The sequence below is a fragment of the Phacochoerus africanus genome, chromosome X (genome assembly GCF_016906955.1).
Source record: "Phacochoerus africanus isolate WHEZ1 chromosome X, ROS_Pafr_v1, whole genome shotgun sequence".
Classification (NCBI taxonomy): domain Eukaryota; kingdom Metazoa; phylum Chordata; class Mammalia; order Artiodactyla; family Suidae; genus Phacochoerus; species Phacochoerus africanus.
The window spans coordinates 88659371-88675963 of record NC_062560.1 but is presented as its reverse complement, the minus strand read 5'-3'; the positions used below and the strand labels follow the sequence as shown (position 1 = coordinate 88675963).

General features: G+C 44.9%; 1 protein-coding gene across 1 annotated transcript in view; it reads left to right on the top strand.

Moving 5' to 3' along the window:
* The window catches only part of LOC125118562 (glycine receptor subunit alpha-4), a 28410-nt gene extending 20882 nt beyond the window's left edge, over positions 1-7528 (top strand). The window contains exon 9 of the mRNA XM_047765192.1: positions 5041-7528. Within this exon, the coding sequence (XP_047621148.1) occupies positions 5041-5331 (291 nt within the window). The 3' untranslated portion in view covers positions 5332-7528. The remainder of the gene's footprint in view (positions 1-5040) is intronic.
* Positions 7529-16593: the final 9065 nt, after the last annotated feature.

Here is a 16593-nt window from a genome sequence, read left to right as displayed (position 1 = left end):
TAGCTGTGTCAAACCTGCCCGCAGGTACCTAAATCTTATCCTTATGGGAATTTTGATCCTGATGCCTTCTCAATGCCTACCTTGGAAAAGAAGAGCCAGCTTCCAACCAGTTGCAGAGTCCTTTTGGCAGCTAAATTGTTGCCTGTGTGGGTGTCCCAGCAACAGAAGACTGCTGCAGTGACCGTAGAGCTCCTCCAGGTTGACTAGTCCCATCCCCTTCCGGGAACCTCTCCAACCTCAAATGTCCACAGCCTATCCCCACCTGGTCCTGTAGAGTGGATCCTGATCTCATCATCAAATCCATCATAACCAGTGCTCATTTACTGCAGTTATAACAGGAGCCTCGGCCCCACTTTGGCATCAGGATCCTTCCTGAAAGTGGGCTAGGCTTCTTACCAATGTAAATAAAACCAGAAAACCAAACCCTGTGCCATTAGTCATGTCCCTTTTCCAGTTCCATAAAGCCACTGCCACCCTGGAAATGTAGCAGAACCCTGGAGGTCACTAAGCAAGCTTAAAAAGTTGACCCAGGGTTCATCCATTTCTAGAACCTCTCTCTGGGCCCAGCTAGAGAAGCAGCTTTCAGTCTAAGAGGAGCCATCTTGGGGGAGAGAGAGAATTCCTATAATTTTCGGGGATTCCTTAGCCAAGAGCAAGTTAGGAGTGTTCTAAGAGCAAGCCAGCTGTTCGCTCTGCTCCCGTCTTTATCCCTTTCTTCTCAAACATCTCCACTGCATAGTGGTGTCCTTCCATGTCAGGATCTAAAACAGTTTAATTTTTTCCCAGACATTTCTGCTTGGTCTTCCCAGCTAGTCTATAAGCTTCACAGGGAAGGGTCTGTCTCCATTTTTATAACCTCAACAGACCCTAGCACCAGGTTCTGGACACACAGCAGCCATGGAATCCAGGCCACCAACCTTTGTGGGCTGATTGGCAAGGGCTCTCTTTCAAGTTGGACAGGGAGGAGCTCCCCTGTGGCTCAGCTGGCTAAGGATCCTGTGTTGTCACTGCTGGGTCGCTGCTGTGGTTCAGGTTCCATCCCTGGCCCAGGAATTTCCACATGCAAATTTTTGGCACACCCAAAAAGAAGAAAAAAAAAAGATAAGAGAAAAAGCCTTACCATTATTGGGAGTTCCCATTGTGGCTCAGCAGTAACAAACCCGACTAGTAGCCATGAGAATGCGGGTTTGATCCCTGGCCTTGTACAGTGGGTTAAGGATCCGGCATTGCTGTGAGCTGTAGTATAGGTCACAGACGTGGCTCGGGTCCTGCATTGCTGTGATTGTGGCGTAGGCCAGTGGTTACAGCTCCAAATGGACACCAGCCTGGGACCTTCCGTATGCCTCGGTTGCGGGCTTAAAAAGATAATAAATAAATAAATAAATAAATAAATAAATAAATAAATAAATAAATAAATAAATAAATAAATTTATTTTAAAAGCCTTACTATTATCAATAGAATAACTTGAGAAATGGAAGAAATTTCAAAATATCGCCAAGTCCTCTCAGGGGCTTGGTCCCAGAATTCTGCTCAACTCTTCCCATCATCCCCCAGGACCCTCCTTCATTCTCAAATCTTCTCTCTTCAGTGCAATATATAGCACCCAATTCCTATCCCTCCTTCCTATCTCCACACCTTATCCCCCACACTGTGTATCCCCTCCCCAGCTTGGTTTTGGAATATCTTTCCTCTCTAGCTCCCCCTCCCCAGTCGATATTCACCTCAAAAAAGTTCTGTTTCAACAGCCACGGAAGTTACAAAGTGAAGTAACTTTGTTAAGTCTCTGTTGTTCCATCCCAATACACACACACACACACACACACACACACACACACACACACACACACACACACCTCAGAATTAAACCTAAATAGGTAATACCCAAAACTAGGACTCCCACCCTTGATTTCAGGGCATTCATTTCTGCCTCCTCTCCCCCAACTCCAAATGGTACAATATGTTAAAATCAAAAAGAGCCGAGGGTAACTTGTTTCCATTGGCTGTATTTTCTCTCTTGGGTAAAAAAGCTTTTTCTGGCCTGATAAATAATCCCCTTTAGATTTACTGGGATTGGAGAAAAGGGAAATAATTAGATCTGTAGATATGGAGATAGCGATTGGATTAAACTTGCTCTCTCAGAGCTTTTTGCCAACAAATATAGTCCATGCTTGTAATCTCTGGCTGGAGAGCTGAGAGATCAGGATGAGCAGCAGGGAACAGGGAGTCTAAGGCCCTCTGAACTGCAAAGCAGAAGAAAAAGTCATTTTATTTACCCCCTCATTTTTTACTTACTTGGGAAATATTTTGTTTGCCTCTGGTTCTTTGTCTCTAAAATGGGTCCAGGAGTTCCAACTGTGGCTCAGCGGTAACAAAACCGACTAGTATCCATGAGGACTCAGGTTCGACCCCTGGCCTGCTCCAATGGGTTAAGGATCTGGTGTTGCCATGAGCTGCAGTGTAGGTCACAGACGCGGCTCGGATCTGGTGTTGCTATGGCTGTGGTGTAGGCCAGCAGCTATAGCTCCGATTTGACCCCCAGCCTGGGAACTTCTATATGCTGCAGGTACAGCTCTAAAAACCAACCAAATAAAATGAAATGAAATGAGATGAAATGGGTCCAGCACAACCTCTCATGTAGGAACATTGTAAAAATGAATTACAGAATGCAGGTGAGCTGAGCCAAGGCCCATGGTGACTGAGGTTATGTAAATGACTTCAAGGAGAGAGCTGAGGCTTCCCCACTGTGACAACTCAGGGTCGAAGCACAAGTACAACAGTGAATTGCCTCTGGCCTACACATATACAACTCTCTCCACAGCATCTGGCAAAATCAAGGAGTGGGTAGCAAAGCTCCCTGGTGAGCAGACTTGGACAGACTCTTTCCTACACCAAAGATGCCACTTGTTCTGAAGGCTGAAGGCTATCAGGCCACTGAGCAGAGATGGGACAAGGAGTGGTCTTTCTCCTTGTCAAGCACTTTGTAACCAAGATCCTCTTCTGAGTAGACTCTTCAATTTGAGATCCTGAGAAGATGCTGGCTTCATGACAACAAAGCCATTCCCTGTCCTGTATTCTGAGGCATGTGACGCATTAGTTCACTCATTCCTTCAGCAAAGATCTACTGGGTGCCTACTGGATACTAGCAGATGCTAGCACTATGCTAGGTACTGAGGACACAGCAGTGAACAAGACCAAGGAATGCCCTTCCAAATTCTGTATTATGAGCCCACAGGAAGCAGAGAAAGAGATGGGATCTGCTGGTAAATCTCTGACCTGAGCTTGTCCTCTCCCAATGTCCAGGGACAGGCTAGGCCTTCCAGTGCTGTGATAATCAAGGGCTACTGGGACCCACCACGGCAACATCTCATTGATGAAGCCATTTTTCAAAGGGTTACTATAGTTACAGAGGAACCATTATAAAGATCCTATGATGTCCTTCTAACTGCATAGTGTGTGTAAAGTCTACTTTTTATCCACATTTTATGCGTATCTTGTCTCATGCATTCCATATACATGGACCTTATTCGATAGTATTCCTGAAAGTCCTGAGTCTCAGGAAGCCCTCAGTCCAGGAAAACTGAGAAGGTAGTTGGCATCACCCTACAAAGGGGCATTTCACCTCAGGTTGTTCCTTACATAGCAGAAACTTCTCCTCCTGTAAACATCAAGACTGTTTTAAATGGCAACCATTTTTATTACAGACACACAGACATAGGGAACAGACTTGTGGTTGCCAAGGTGGGGGAGAAGGGGGATGGACAGAGAATTTGGGGTTAGTAGATGCAAACTATTACATTTAGAATGGATAAGTAATGAGGTCCTACTGTACAGCACAGGGAACTGTGTCCAATCTCTTGAGGTAGAACATGATGGAATATGAGAAAAACAATGTATGTATATGTATGACTGGGTCACAATACTGTACAGCAGAAATTGACACAACATCATAAATCAACTATATGCTAATGAAAGATTAAAAATAAAATACCATAACCATCTTTGAATGAAGTATTTCTAGGTTCTGTTATATACTTACCTGTCCTCTGTCTAATGTCCAGGCTGTGAACCACCCCTTCTGATGGCAGTGTGTCCTTTAGAAGTAGGTCAAATTGGGCAAGTTTGGGTTGTCTAGAAACTAAGAGTAAATAGGCTCTGAGTGGGGCTCTGAATGGAGTAAAGTCCTATTGATCACTCAGGGGCTTTGGTTTCCTCTCCCTCTCCCTTTAACACTCCCCCCTTCTCTTTCTTTCTGGCCTTACCCTCTGGCTCTCAGGTGTGTTAGAGCTACTTCAGGCTGTCAGTTAGACAAATGAACATTGTGTAGTCTGCTACTTTACTTAATGCTTATATCAAATTTACCTCCTCAGTGTTAATGTTCATCAGAATGCATGGGTTGTACATCAATGGAATGTGTATTGGGTAATAAATGTTACCCAGGATGTACTGACCCCTATGTCAAAATCCACTGATTTGCAGAGAAGCTTATGTATCTGCAATTGCATAATCAGCTCTACCCTAATTCGGATAACCCACTAGGTTATTTGAAACTTTTGGAATTTTCGGCTTTGAGTCAAGATAAACCTTTTTTAAAGACAGTATGTACAAGGAGAATTAATTCTGCAGCTTTTGGAAGTCATTAAAGTCAAGTTCCCAAGTCTAAATATCTCAGCTGTTCTTTCTAAAGGTTTCATTGTTCTGTTTATTCTGTTTATTACCAGAGAGAACTTGACATTGAGATGTTCCTCGCACAGTGAGTTGGCACTTCACGGGGTTTTAGATGTCTATAAAGGATGCTATGCATTTTAAAAAAGCAGCTCGGAGCTTATCTGCAAATGGAATCATAACATATCATACGTACCACGTATAGCTGCCTAGCATACATCTATCTCATGAGTGGTTTTGTGACCATAAAATAAGCACACAATGGGCCTGTGTACACAGCCATCCTATCTGCAGAGATATGATGTGTGGCCTGGGCTATATTTCTCTGCCTTAGAGTTGTGATCTCAAATTCTGCCTTTTCTTCTATGTCATTCCAGGAGGAAGATATCATCCGAGAAAGTCGCTTTTATTTCCGTGGCTATGGCCTGGGCCACTGCCTGCAGGCAAGAGATGGAGTTGCAATAGAAGGCTCTGGAATTTATAGCCCTCAACCTCCAGTCACTCTTCTAAGGGAAGGAGAAACCCTGCGGAAACTCTACGTGGACCAGGCCAAGAGGATTGACACCATCTCCCGGGCTGTCTTCCCTTTCACTTTCCTCATCTTCAACATCTTCTACTGGGTCATCTATAAAGTGCTACGGTCAGAAGATATCCACCAGGCAGTGTGAACAGGAGCTAAAGAGTCCAGCTGTTGGCTTCCTGCTTCCTCCTGGGTGGGCTTTCCCCTTCCATTAGATTCCATCAAGGGCTTGGACTGTTCCTTCCTGACCTCCCACCCAGTTTAACAGCCAATCCCAAAGCTATATGGGTCCACAGCGCATGGCGCCAATGGTGGCTCTGCTTAGAAAGAAGGCTTATCTACCCCATTCTAGATTTTCTCCATGCTATCCTATTTCTCATGAGAGTAAGATCCGGCCATGTTCCTGGAGTCAGGATGACCTTCTTCCCTGGCTGCAACTTCTCTGTTTTTCCATTTTCCAGTGGAGAATATTCAGGCCACTGCTACTAGATTCTGGCATTTGTCATCTTAATCTGTACCAGTCTTTGCCCTGCCACCTCCTACCTGGCACCTGGCCTTTACTGTGCCCTCTGTCCCTCCTACCCCAGGCTCAAAGACGGTGTCTTTCCCACCCACAAGTGCTGCCCTGTGTGACCCAATCAGGTTTCCTTGACTGTGGGAGGAAAGTAAAGGGATAGATTCCCCACCTCTCAGCAAGGTTGGAACAGGCTTCAGCTGTACCAGGGTAGGGCATTGCAAAACAAGCCAATAGAGAGGCCTTCAAGTTTCCTGTCAGAATAGGGTCAGGAATCTTGGACTCTCAGAAAAACCACCCTTCCAAATCTACCTAAATTTCCTGGTCTCAGAAACATTTTATTCCCTAACTAGCACAGTGGCAGGGTGTGTTTGACTGTTGTGGAGTGTAAAGAGAAAAATGCTGGAGTTCCCATTATGGCTCAGCAGGTTAAAGACCCAGTGTTGTCTCTGTGAGGATGGGGGTTTGATCTCTGGCCTGGCTGAGTGGGTTAAGGATCTGGCATTGCTGCAAGCTGCAGTGTAGGTCACAGATGCGGGTCAGATCTGGTGTTGCCATGGCTGTGATGCAGGCCGACAGCTGCAGCTCTGATTTGACCTCTAGCCTGGGAACTTCCAGGTGCTGCAGGTGCAGCTGTAAAAAGAAAAAAAAAAGACAGAAAAATGCTGGAGTTCCCTGATGGCCTAGTGGGTTTAGGGGTCCATCTTTGTCACTGCTGTGGCTCAGGTTTGATCCCTGGTCTAGGTACTTCTGCATGCCACTGGCATGGTGAGAGAGACAGATAAATGCTTAAGTCTTCAAGAAAGTTATTTGATGATGCTAGAAAGTTTTCAAGAAAAGTGAGCTCCAAGGTAGTAGGACCTAGGAGGAGGAGTATACAGAAACTCTCCTCAGAGAGTCTTCTGTTGGTTGGGATTTCATTTGTTTCTTCTTTTTCTCCGAAGTCTCTATTTCCCAGGACCCCTCATTTCCAACTTGCTCCTTCACCTCCTTTCAGTGAGGAAATAATACTGCCATGCAACCTTATCTGGGATAACACAGGCTTTGAGGTGTCTGGGAAGAAGCTAGGTATAGAGAACCCCTATCCTGGACAAACGTTGACCTGGCCAGTCTCAGGATGGAGTTGTAGCAATTAGAAAACCATAAGTTGGAGCTATTTCTTAACCTTTTTCTTGCTTCCCTTCTCCTTCCACAGTGTGGAGGGAGAGCAGTCAGTTGAAGCTACCAGAAATGTCAGAATAGAGAGAGCATGGAAGAGCCCATCTCAGGCCTGAAATACCACTGGGACAAGAGGAAGCATGGACCTGGATACTCTGAATCCTTTGAATAACCCAACTGTGAGGACCTGAAAAATGGGTGATTAAATTGCAGGGATAGGGAGTTCCCGTTGTGGCTCAGTGGTAACCAACCAGAATAGTGTCCATGAGGACTTGGGTTCAATCCCTGGCCTTGCTCAGTGAGTAAAGGATCCAGCTTTGCTGTGAGCTGTGGTCTAAGTCACAGATGTGGCTTGGATCCTGTGTCACTGTGGCTGTGGCGTAGGCTGGCAGCTGCAGCTCTGATTTGACCCTTAGCCTGGGAACTTCCATAAGCCGCCGGTGCAGCCTTAAAAAATAAAATAAATAAAATAAAGTGCAGGGCTAAACAGCTGGAACACAGAGGTGATCAAATGATCTCTTAAACATCTTGTCCTTTTCTCTGGACCTAGAATATTTAACTATGTGTGTCCAAACTCTCTCTCTCTCTCTCTCATCTTTCTCCCTCCCTACACTCCCTCCCTTCCTAAAAAATGATGTTCAAAATTGAAAGTCAATAAATCCAATGACCAAAGCAAATCCAATAGTCAAACCAAGAGCTCATTTTTCTTCCCCCCTTTTACCTATTGAGCTTGTCTGCCCTTTTCTGTTCACTGAGATCCTCCTCTTGTCTGACTCTTGGCTTTGAGAAGAGCATTCTGGGCTGGCCAGGGGAGCTGGACCAGAAATTAGTCTTATTGACAATATTAATTATGACTCTGGTGGCCAAAGAGATTCAAAACTAAAGGACTGGCTTAAGAGAGGAGACTGAATTGAGAGGGCAGAGTCTCTGTTTTCCCATTTCTGCCCAGGTAGTGCCAATCAATGAGAGGCCACAGCAATACCCTTTTGAAAGGAGCAGAGAGCATCTCTTTGATACTCTCCATGGCAGGGCTGGGGTGTCAGGCTGCTGCAGCCCGAAGGCGGGGGTAGCGGGGGGGGTGGACTATGGAGATGAGTTATCGCACAGAGCTCTACTTGTTATAGATCTTGTCCAGATGGGCCAACTGCACAAATCTGCCCTGTTGGAAGTCTCAAGAACAATGCCCTGGAGACAGCTACAGCACTGAGCAATAGAGCCTGCCCAACTGGGACCCAGCTCAGGGCATCAGCTGGTACTGGGAGCCAAAGAAGCCAAAGTACCAACCAACATAATAGCCCAAAGGAGTTTACAAAGCTACTCAGAGGCAATGCCAGGTGGAAGGTGCTCTTCCTCCCCATAGGAGCCCTCAAGCGGAGAAGGGAGACACAGGGTGTCCAAATCAGGTGCAAATGGCTTTCATTTTCCTCACCCTTCCCACATAAGTGTGGGGGCCAAGGGAGGATGCTGGGTCTCACCGGAGGCAGTCTGTTCAGTCACGGAATTCTTGAAGTGGGACGCTTCTTACAGTGAGTTGGCCGGAGGCAATATAAGAAACTCACCCAGGAGTTCCCATCATGGCACAACAGAAACGAATCCGACTAGGAACGTTGAGGTTGCGGGTTTGATCCCTGGCTTCGCTCAGTGGGTTAGGGATCGGGTGTTGCCGTGAGCTGTGGTGTAGGTCGCAGATATGGCTCGGATCCCGTGTTGCTGTGGCTGTGGCGTAGGCCAGCAGCTGTAGCTCCAATCTGACCCCTAGCCTAGGAACCTCCATGTGCCACAGGTGTGTCCTTAAAAAGCAAAAAAAAAAAAAAAAAACTTTCTATGTGGAAGAAAGGTAGTGAATAAAACTTATGCCTTTCATTTTCTCCCATAAGCCTTTTTCCCCATGTATCACCAAATAATTAACATACTATATCTGAAATGTTGATTCTCACAGTTATTTTTCCTTTTCACTGAGCCAATCAAATCTCTCAACTTTGTCCTGAACATATCACTTGGGAATCTTGATATGTGTCCCCACTTGCCTCTCTCCATTCTAGGTTTACTATTATCAATGTTATAATTTTTATTATTATATTGTCATTTGGGGCTATCAAAACCTTAAATCCAAATTCACTATGCTCCCGCTGTAGCTTATCGCATTAAGAACACAACTTAGTGTCTGTGAGGATGCAGTTTTATCCCTGGCCTCACTCAGTGGGTTAAGGATCTGCCATTACTGCAAACTGCAGCATAGGTCACCAGTGCAGCTCAGATCCAGCATTGCCATGGCCGTGGTGTAGGCCTTAGCTGTAGCTCCTATTCGACCCCCGGCACAGGAAATTCCATATGCCACATGTGTGGCTTTAAAAAGAAAAAGAAAATCACTATGTTGGGATTTAAGGTAGTATTATCACTTGCTAAATGGAAGAAATGTAGAATAAGGTCTTTGAGAGCAGAGACTGCATCTTATATAACTTTTTAACCCACACAAATCCTAGTACATAGCAATACTCAGTATGTCTATGTATGAAAGCATGACTTCTCATGTGGTTTACTATATATCACATTTGCATTCATTTGCTTTCCATTAACCTATTGATCACTGAAAAATAAACTTGGAAGGGAAGTTAGAAAATCAGATAAAATTTGCACACACACACATGCCCACACACACCTATCCAAGCTGGTCCTTGGGTAGAACAGAACCTAAATTAAGAAGATATCAAAACCTGGTAAATTGCAGAGTTCCTGCTATGAGGCAGTGGGTTAAGAATTCAACTGAAGCAGCTTGTGTCACTGCGGAGGTGTAGGTTCAATCGCCAGCCCAGCGCAATGGGTTAAAGAACACAGCTGCAGCTGTGGCATAGGTCTCAACTGTGGCTTGGATTCAATCCCTGGCCCAGGAATCTCCATGTGCGGTTCAAAACAAAACAAAAACAAAACAAAACAGAAAACCTGGTGAATTTTGTTGCAAAGAATGATAACGATATGAGTGAACATTAATAATATTCCAAAGATGAAGACTAGTATCAAGCTATATTTCAAAAAACAATCACCTAATGAAAACCCTGGCAGTGATGAGCGAGCACAGGAACAGGGATTTTGACCATAAAACCATCTGCCTCTCCCTGCTCCATATGCTGTTCCCACCAGAGAGTCAGTCATCCCTGAAGGGATAGCAATTAGGCTGTTCTTCCCAGCCTCTCACTCCTCACTCCACTGTACCTCATGTCTAGGATAGCATTGACAGTCTACACACTTGGACCGGCGGCATCAGAAGAGCTTGTTATTGGAGTTCCCATCGTGACTCAGTGGAAACGAATCTGACTAGCATCCGTGAGGACACAGGTTCTATCCTTGGCCTTGCTCTGTAGCTTAAGGATCTGGCGTTGCCATGAGCTGTGGTGTAGGTCACAGACGCAGCTCAGATCTGGCGTTGCTGTGGCTGTGGCATAGGCCAACAGCTACACCTCTGATTTGACCCCTAGCCTGGGAAACTCCATATGCTGCAGGTGCAGCCAGGAGGAGAAAGGCCATCAGAGCCAGGGGCTGTCTTGCTCAGAGAGCATTCTCTTCATGGAAGAACAAGTACGGCTGTCACAAAGGCACTAGAAAAAGTCACATGAGAACTCAGCTATTACCACCCCACCCGGTTAGCTCTGTTTTTCTCAGTCTCTGCTTTCACCATGAGGAGTCACACAAATGCCCCGGCTGTGTTATACCCAGTGGTGCATTAACAAGGAAGTACAGGCTCTTGCTGATGCTCCCTGGAATAAGGGCAATTTTTACCCTTACTTAAGTTCAGGGGATATTTTGCCTTACGGAGCCAGATCTAGAAAAATATTCACATATTCTCTATTTTAAGCGCTTCCACTCATGACAGTGTAATGATTAAGAGTGTGGCTCTGGTACCAGACAGAGCCTAGGTTTGCATTCCATACAACTCACTAGATATGGGTTCTTGGACAAATGACTTCACCTCCCTCAGCATCAGTTTCCTCCTCTAAAGGATCATTTGAAGGCTCTGAGAGATCCAGCACACAGTTACTATGTGGCCTCAAGCAAATCATTGACCCTTTCAGTGTTTCAATTTTCACATCCGTTCAATGAAGGTGATAACAGTACCTACCTCATAGGGTTGTTGTGGGGATTAAATGAGTTAATGTAGGTAAAGTGCCTAACTCGGTGCTTGGCACATAGTAACTGCTCAATGAAGATTAGTTATTATATGACCAGACCACATCATTGTCATCTCCCATCTACACCTGTCCAATTTTTAGCACATGGGTCTGGTTGGAACTTTAGATCACCATTTTGTGTGTCTCATCTTGCTGAGTTCACATTCACAAAAAAGATCACATGAAAATCACCTCTCTTTTATATTTTCAGTCCCTTCATTGTCACTGGGTTCTTGCTGCTTAAAAACTATGTAACCATGGCAAATGGCTGAATCTCTCTGAACCTCAACTTTTTCATTGATAGAGAAAAGAGAGAGACAGAGAGAAGAAGGTGGAGGGGAGGGAGGGAAAGTCTCTTCCATTCAAAATGAAAAATCAAAGTCAAAACCATCCTCCATATGACCCTAAAGTTCTCCCTAGCTTTTGATTTATTGCCCTCCTTCCATTCATCATCAAGTTTCTTAAAGGGATGTCCTTATTTGATGTTTGCATACTTCACAATTACCATTTACTCCTTAAACACTGCAATCTGTCCTCTGCCTTCTTCCCCCTCACTCCATCTCAGATTCCTCATACTGACTGTTTTACTTTTATTTTTGCCATGCCCACGGCATAGGGAAATTCCCAGGCCAGGGACTGAACTCATGCCACAGCAGTGACAACACTGGATCCTTAACCTGCTGAGCCACCAGGGAACTCCTCACATTGCCTTTTTTTTGGGGGGGGTCTTTTTAGGGCCGCACCCGAGGCATATGAAGTTCTCAGGCTAGGGGTGGAATCAGAGCTGTAGCCACCAGCCTACACCACAGCCACAGCAACGCAGGATCCGAGCCACATCTGCATCTGCAAGGCCAGATCCTTAATCCCCTGAGCAAGGCCAAGGATTGAACCCTCATCCTCATGGATACTACTTGGGTTCGTTACTGCTGAGCCACAACAGGAACTCCCACATTGCCTTTTTAATTGCTGTATCAAGTCAACACTTTTTGGTCCTAATCTTTCATAACTTCCTCTAACATCTGCCAGAGCTGTCACACTTTCTTTGTAATTCTCTCCTCTCTTGGCTTTCATTCTCTAGTTTCTTCTTGAGGCCCTTTGGCTGTTGTTTCTTGCTGTTCTCATTCTCCAGGATTTCCTCTCTGGCTTTTACGTCTCGTCGCATGCCACCTGCTTGGCTGTTCTCAACTATCTCCGTGGCTGTGATAACCCATGTTTTTGATTCTCAAATTCCTACCTTCAGTTCGGACTCTCCATAGTTCTAATCCTATTTTCCAATTCTCTGTTGGATATTCCAACCTGGACGCCCACAAGGACCTCAAAAGCAACATGGCTACAGCCAAGCAACTCACAATCTCCTTCAAACTTCCCCCTCCATTGTTCCCAGTCTTCATGAGTGGCACTTCCACCTCCCAGTCACCTAAACCAGAAACGTAGGAGTCAGCCTTCCCAACTCCTTCTTCTACAACCTTCGGATGAAATCAATCTCCAAATCCTGTCAGTCTACCTTTCAAATATTTCTAAAGTCTGTCCCTCCTTCTCCCCCTTCTCAAGCCTCTCTGATTTTACCTTGGTTCAGCTTTTGCTCCCAATATCATTTCCTATCATCCACGTTATTGCCAATTTGATCTTCCTAAAACAGAAAACTTTGGGCAACTCTTCCTTGCTTTTCATCCTTCAATAGCTCTCTATTGTCTTCAGGGGGAAAAAGTCCACATTTCTTAAATTGACCTCCACGAACTTTTCTGTTCTGGCTTCTGCCACTTCTCTCATCACTCCCCTCACTCCCCTAAAGGCATGCTGCATTTGAGCAAGTCCTTCTACCCACAGACCCCTGAGTCCAATAACTCATCCTGTCTAATGTGTGTCTTTGCACATGCTGTTCCCTAGCCTTTAAATGCCCTCCTCTGACCTCTCCCACCTGAGGTACCCCTACTCATCTGCCAAGACTCTAACCAGATATCTCACTTTCTGTGAAGCCTTCTCAAACCCCTGTCACCTCAACATCTAGACAGGTTTGGGCTCTCCAACAATGTCCTATACATAGTTCTATATTTTTACTTGCAAGATTATATGGTAGTTTTTGTAGGTTTCCCTCACACCTAAATATGAGTTTGAAGTCAAGAATTATAATGTATTTATCTTTGAATTCCCCATACCAAGCTCATAGCATGAAATGAATTTGCTTTTGCTGGAAAAATTTTAAATCATGAGCACTGAAGGTTTTTTTTATATTTTAAAATTAAATTTGTAAAAAGATTTTTCACCCACCCAATTGCAGCATCAGTTCTCACCAACTATACTTACTTGGCAAGGATTGTGTCATGAGGGGTTACACTGCCAAGGAAAAAAGCATCCTTATAAGCCTTTCTTTTTCAAAGGGCTTAAGTGGCGTGTCATCCTCAAAGCAAAGCTTTGAGGTAAAATAACCATGTATTCATGCAAGAGATGAGGAAATGAGGCTCAGAGAGGCCAAGTGACTTACTCAAGTCTCACAATGAGTTATTGACAAAGGCAAAACCAAAACCCTATTTCTCAGGTTTCCCATTTCCTCAGTTCAAGGTATTATTTAGTGAGCAAGGAATTTTTCAAGACAGCTTCAAGGAGTCCAAGAACAGGCAGCCACCCCCCGCTCCTTCCCCACGCCTCACACACTATATGCACATTTTGGTCAGAGTAACTCTACTTTCAGCTGATATATTTACTTCCCCATAATACTTCATTTGAGGTAAGTGTTGGGGGGGTGTAAAGAGGAAGTTTACTGCTGCTTTTATTTTTTTTCCTTTTAGGGCCACACATGAGGCATATGGAAGTTCTCAGGCTAGGGGTGGAATTGGATCTGCAGCTGCTGCCCTACACCACAGCCACAGCAACACCAGATGCAAGCCACATCTGAAACCTACACTGCAGCTTGCAGCAATGCCAGATCCTTAACTCACTGACCACAGCCAGGGATTGAATCAGCATCCACATAGACACTATGTTGGGTTTATAACCCACTGAGCCACGATGGGAACTCCAGTTTACAGCTGCTTTTAAATTTTTGAAAACAAAACTGCATCATCTACAAATTTCCAGGATAATTCATTTAACAGGTCAATGGGTGTTAAAACTGTATTATTTAGATAACAGTATAGAAAGACCTCGTGTTGTGAAAATAAGCCAAAATGAAGGGCAGTCATGACAAAGGGATCTAACAACTGTGTATCTTTCTGACTCTAAGCTCCTCTTCAAATTATCAACCTACAAAGATCCCGAGTTCTTACCAGCCTCCCTTCCCCTTACACTTACTAACAATGCCTTGTTGACGGATCTCTCTTATCAGTCCTCAATTTAACACTAATCCTGAACTACTTCAGGGAGTGAGACTCTGTTACAAAGACAGCCCTGACTATTAGAAGGGTGAGAAAGCTTGGGACCTTGGGTCACAGCAGCACATTTGCTATCTTGACTGCATTTACCACTATTCCCACACAGAGAAAGAAACAATTGGCTCTTTTAGAAAACTAATCTCTCATGGGATTTCCCATAAGGCAAGCGGGTCAATGGATCACAATGTCTTAGAATTCTAGATCCTGGCACAACAGAGCTGGAAGGGCCTTCCCAGATCATTTTGTCTCATCTGCTTATCAGACAACATGGGGACACTGAGGGCCTGATTAAGTAAAGCCCAGGCCCTAAGTGTAACTCCCTTCCCCTCCCCACCTCCTGCGACTTAGTTGAAGCTGTTAAGGGAAAGAATGGAACTGAAAGTGAGGGACCAAAGTGTGTCACAATTTATTAGCTCCAGAAGCTCACTTCTGAGACTGTTCTGACAAGTAGACTATACCGAGTTCAAGGCCAAATGTAATTCATAGCTGAGGAAACTGTCTTTGTGATACCATTCAGTCTCCAATCTGCCATGTTAATCTGTTGGCTGTTACCCATATTAGATGGCCAAAATCTCCATAGAAAGAGGATAGCACCAATCTCGGCAACAGTTATGAGGGTACAGATATAAAATGGTCATACAAAGCTCCAAACTCAGGGTGTCCTTCTCCAGGCTTCCTTTGTGAATTTATTTGTGAATTCCTTAGTCTTATACTTTGTTTACCCTTTCCCTAATGGAAACATAACCTGTTATTACCTGTTTGATTAGCCTGAGGTGCAGATTGGTCCTTTAAGGAAAGACATATAATTTCTCACTAATGCATTATCCTTCTTTAAAATAAACTCCATCATTTTTGGAGTTAACTATTCCTGTCCCATCTCTTAGAATTTCAAACTCCAGGTGTATGAAGCTTCTTCACACAAGGCCACCTGAGTAGAACAATGAGTCATGAAAACGAATCTCGGAGTTACCATCATGGCTCAGTGGTTAATGAATCTGACTAGGAACCATGAGGTTGCAGGTTCGATCCCTGGCCTTGCTCAGTGGGTTAAAGATCCGGTGTTGCTGTGAGCTGTGGTGTAGGTTGCAGACGTGGCTCGGATCCTGCATTGCTGTGGCTCTGGCGTAGGCTGGCAGCTACAGCTCCAATTCAACCTCTATCCTGGGAACCTCCATATGCCACGAGAGCAGCCCAAGAAATGGCAAAAAGACAAAAAAAAAAAAAAAGAGATAACCAGCTAGGACTGTAGCTACAAAATAGTATCCACTGCTTCTCTTTACTATCCCTTGGGGTGGGGCCAGGGCTGGGGTGCACTGCCTCTCTGCCACGCCCATTTGCTATCTTCCTAACCACCTGGGAACCAAGTCTAATATGAAAAGAAACCCTCCCCTGGCATTACCATCTACTCCAAGGTGAGGGTGGGTGATTTCTGATGGTCTTTGGAAGGTTTCTTGGAGCCATATTTTTGTTTCAGTCCCCTTCAGGGGGCAGGATGGTGCCTCATTTTTTTTTATTGGGAAATCAGATGGCTTTTTCTGTGACTCCTTGAGTTCCTCCACTCTGCTTTACTCAAGGGGTGCATCTTCAGAGTTCCCATTGTGGCTCAGTGGTAACGAACCCAACAAGTATCCATGAGGATGTGGCCTCGCTCAGTGGGTTAAGGATCCAGCGTTGCTGTGAGCTGTGGTGTAGGTTGCAGAGTCAGCTCAGATCCTGCACTCTTGTGGCTCTGGTGTAGGCCTATGGCTACAGCTCCGATTCAACCCCTAGCCTGGGAACTTCCACATGCTGCAGGTACAGCCTTAAAAAGACAAAAAAGAAAAAAGAAAAGGAAGGGGGGTGAAACTTGGAGGCCCATGTGCCTTCTTAGGCCCAGCCTCATAAGGTTAAGGAATGACTGCTGCCTGAATGCCCTTCCAGACATTCTTCACCCTGACCCTGATATTTAGCCTCTTCCGGGAAGGGTGAAAATCTAGCGTAGATTGGCATAAGCATCCGTTCTTTGAGTCTCACCAAGACCTCAGTTTTACAAAGGACCAACCCTTGAGATTCAGGTCTTCTGCAGGCTCTTAGTGTCCTGAAAACATCTCCCAAATTGAGCCCAGGTAAGGCAAAGTTCTTCACCAGAAATTTGAAGCTATCAACTGAGTGGCCAGTATGAGGGGTTCACTCAACTATGAACCCCATTAAGGTAGGAATAAGGTCTT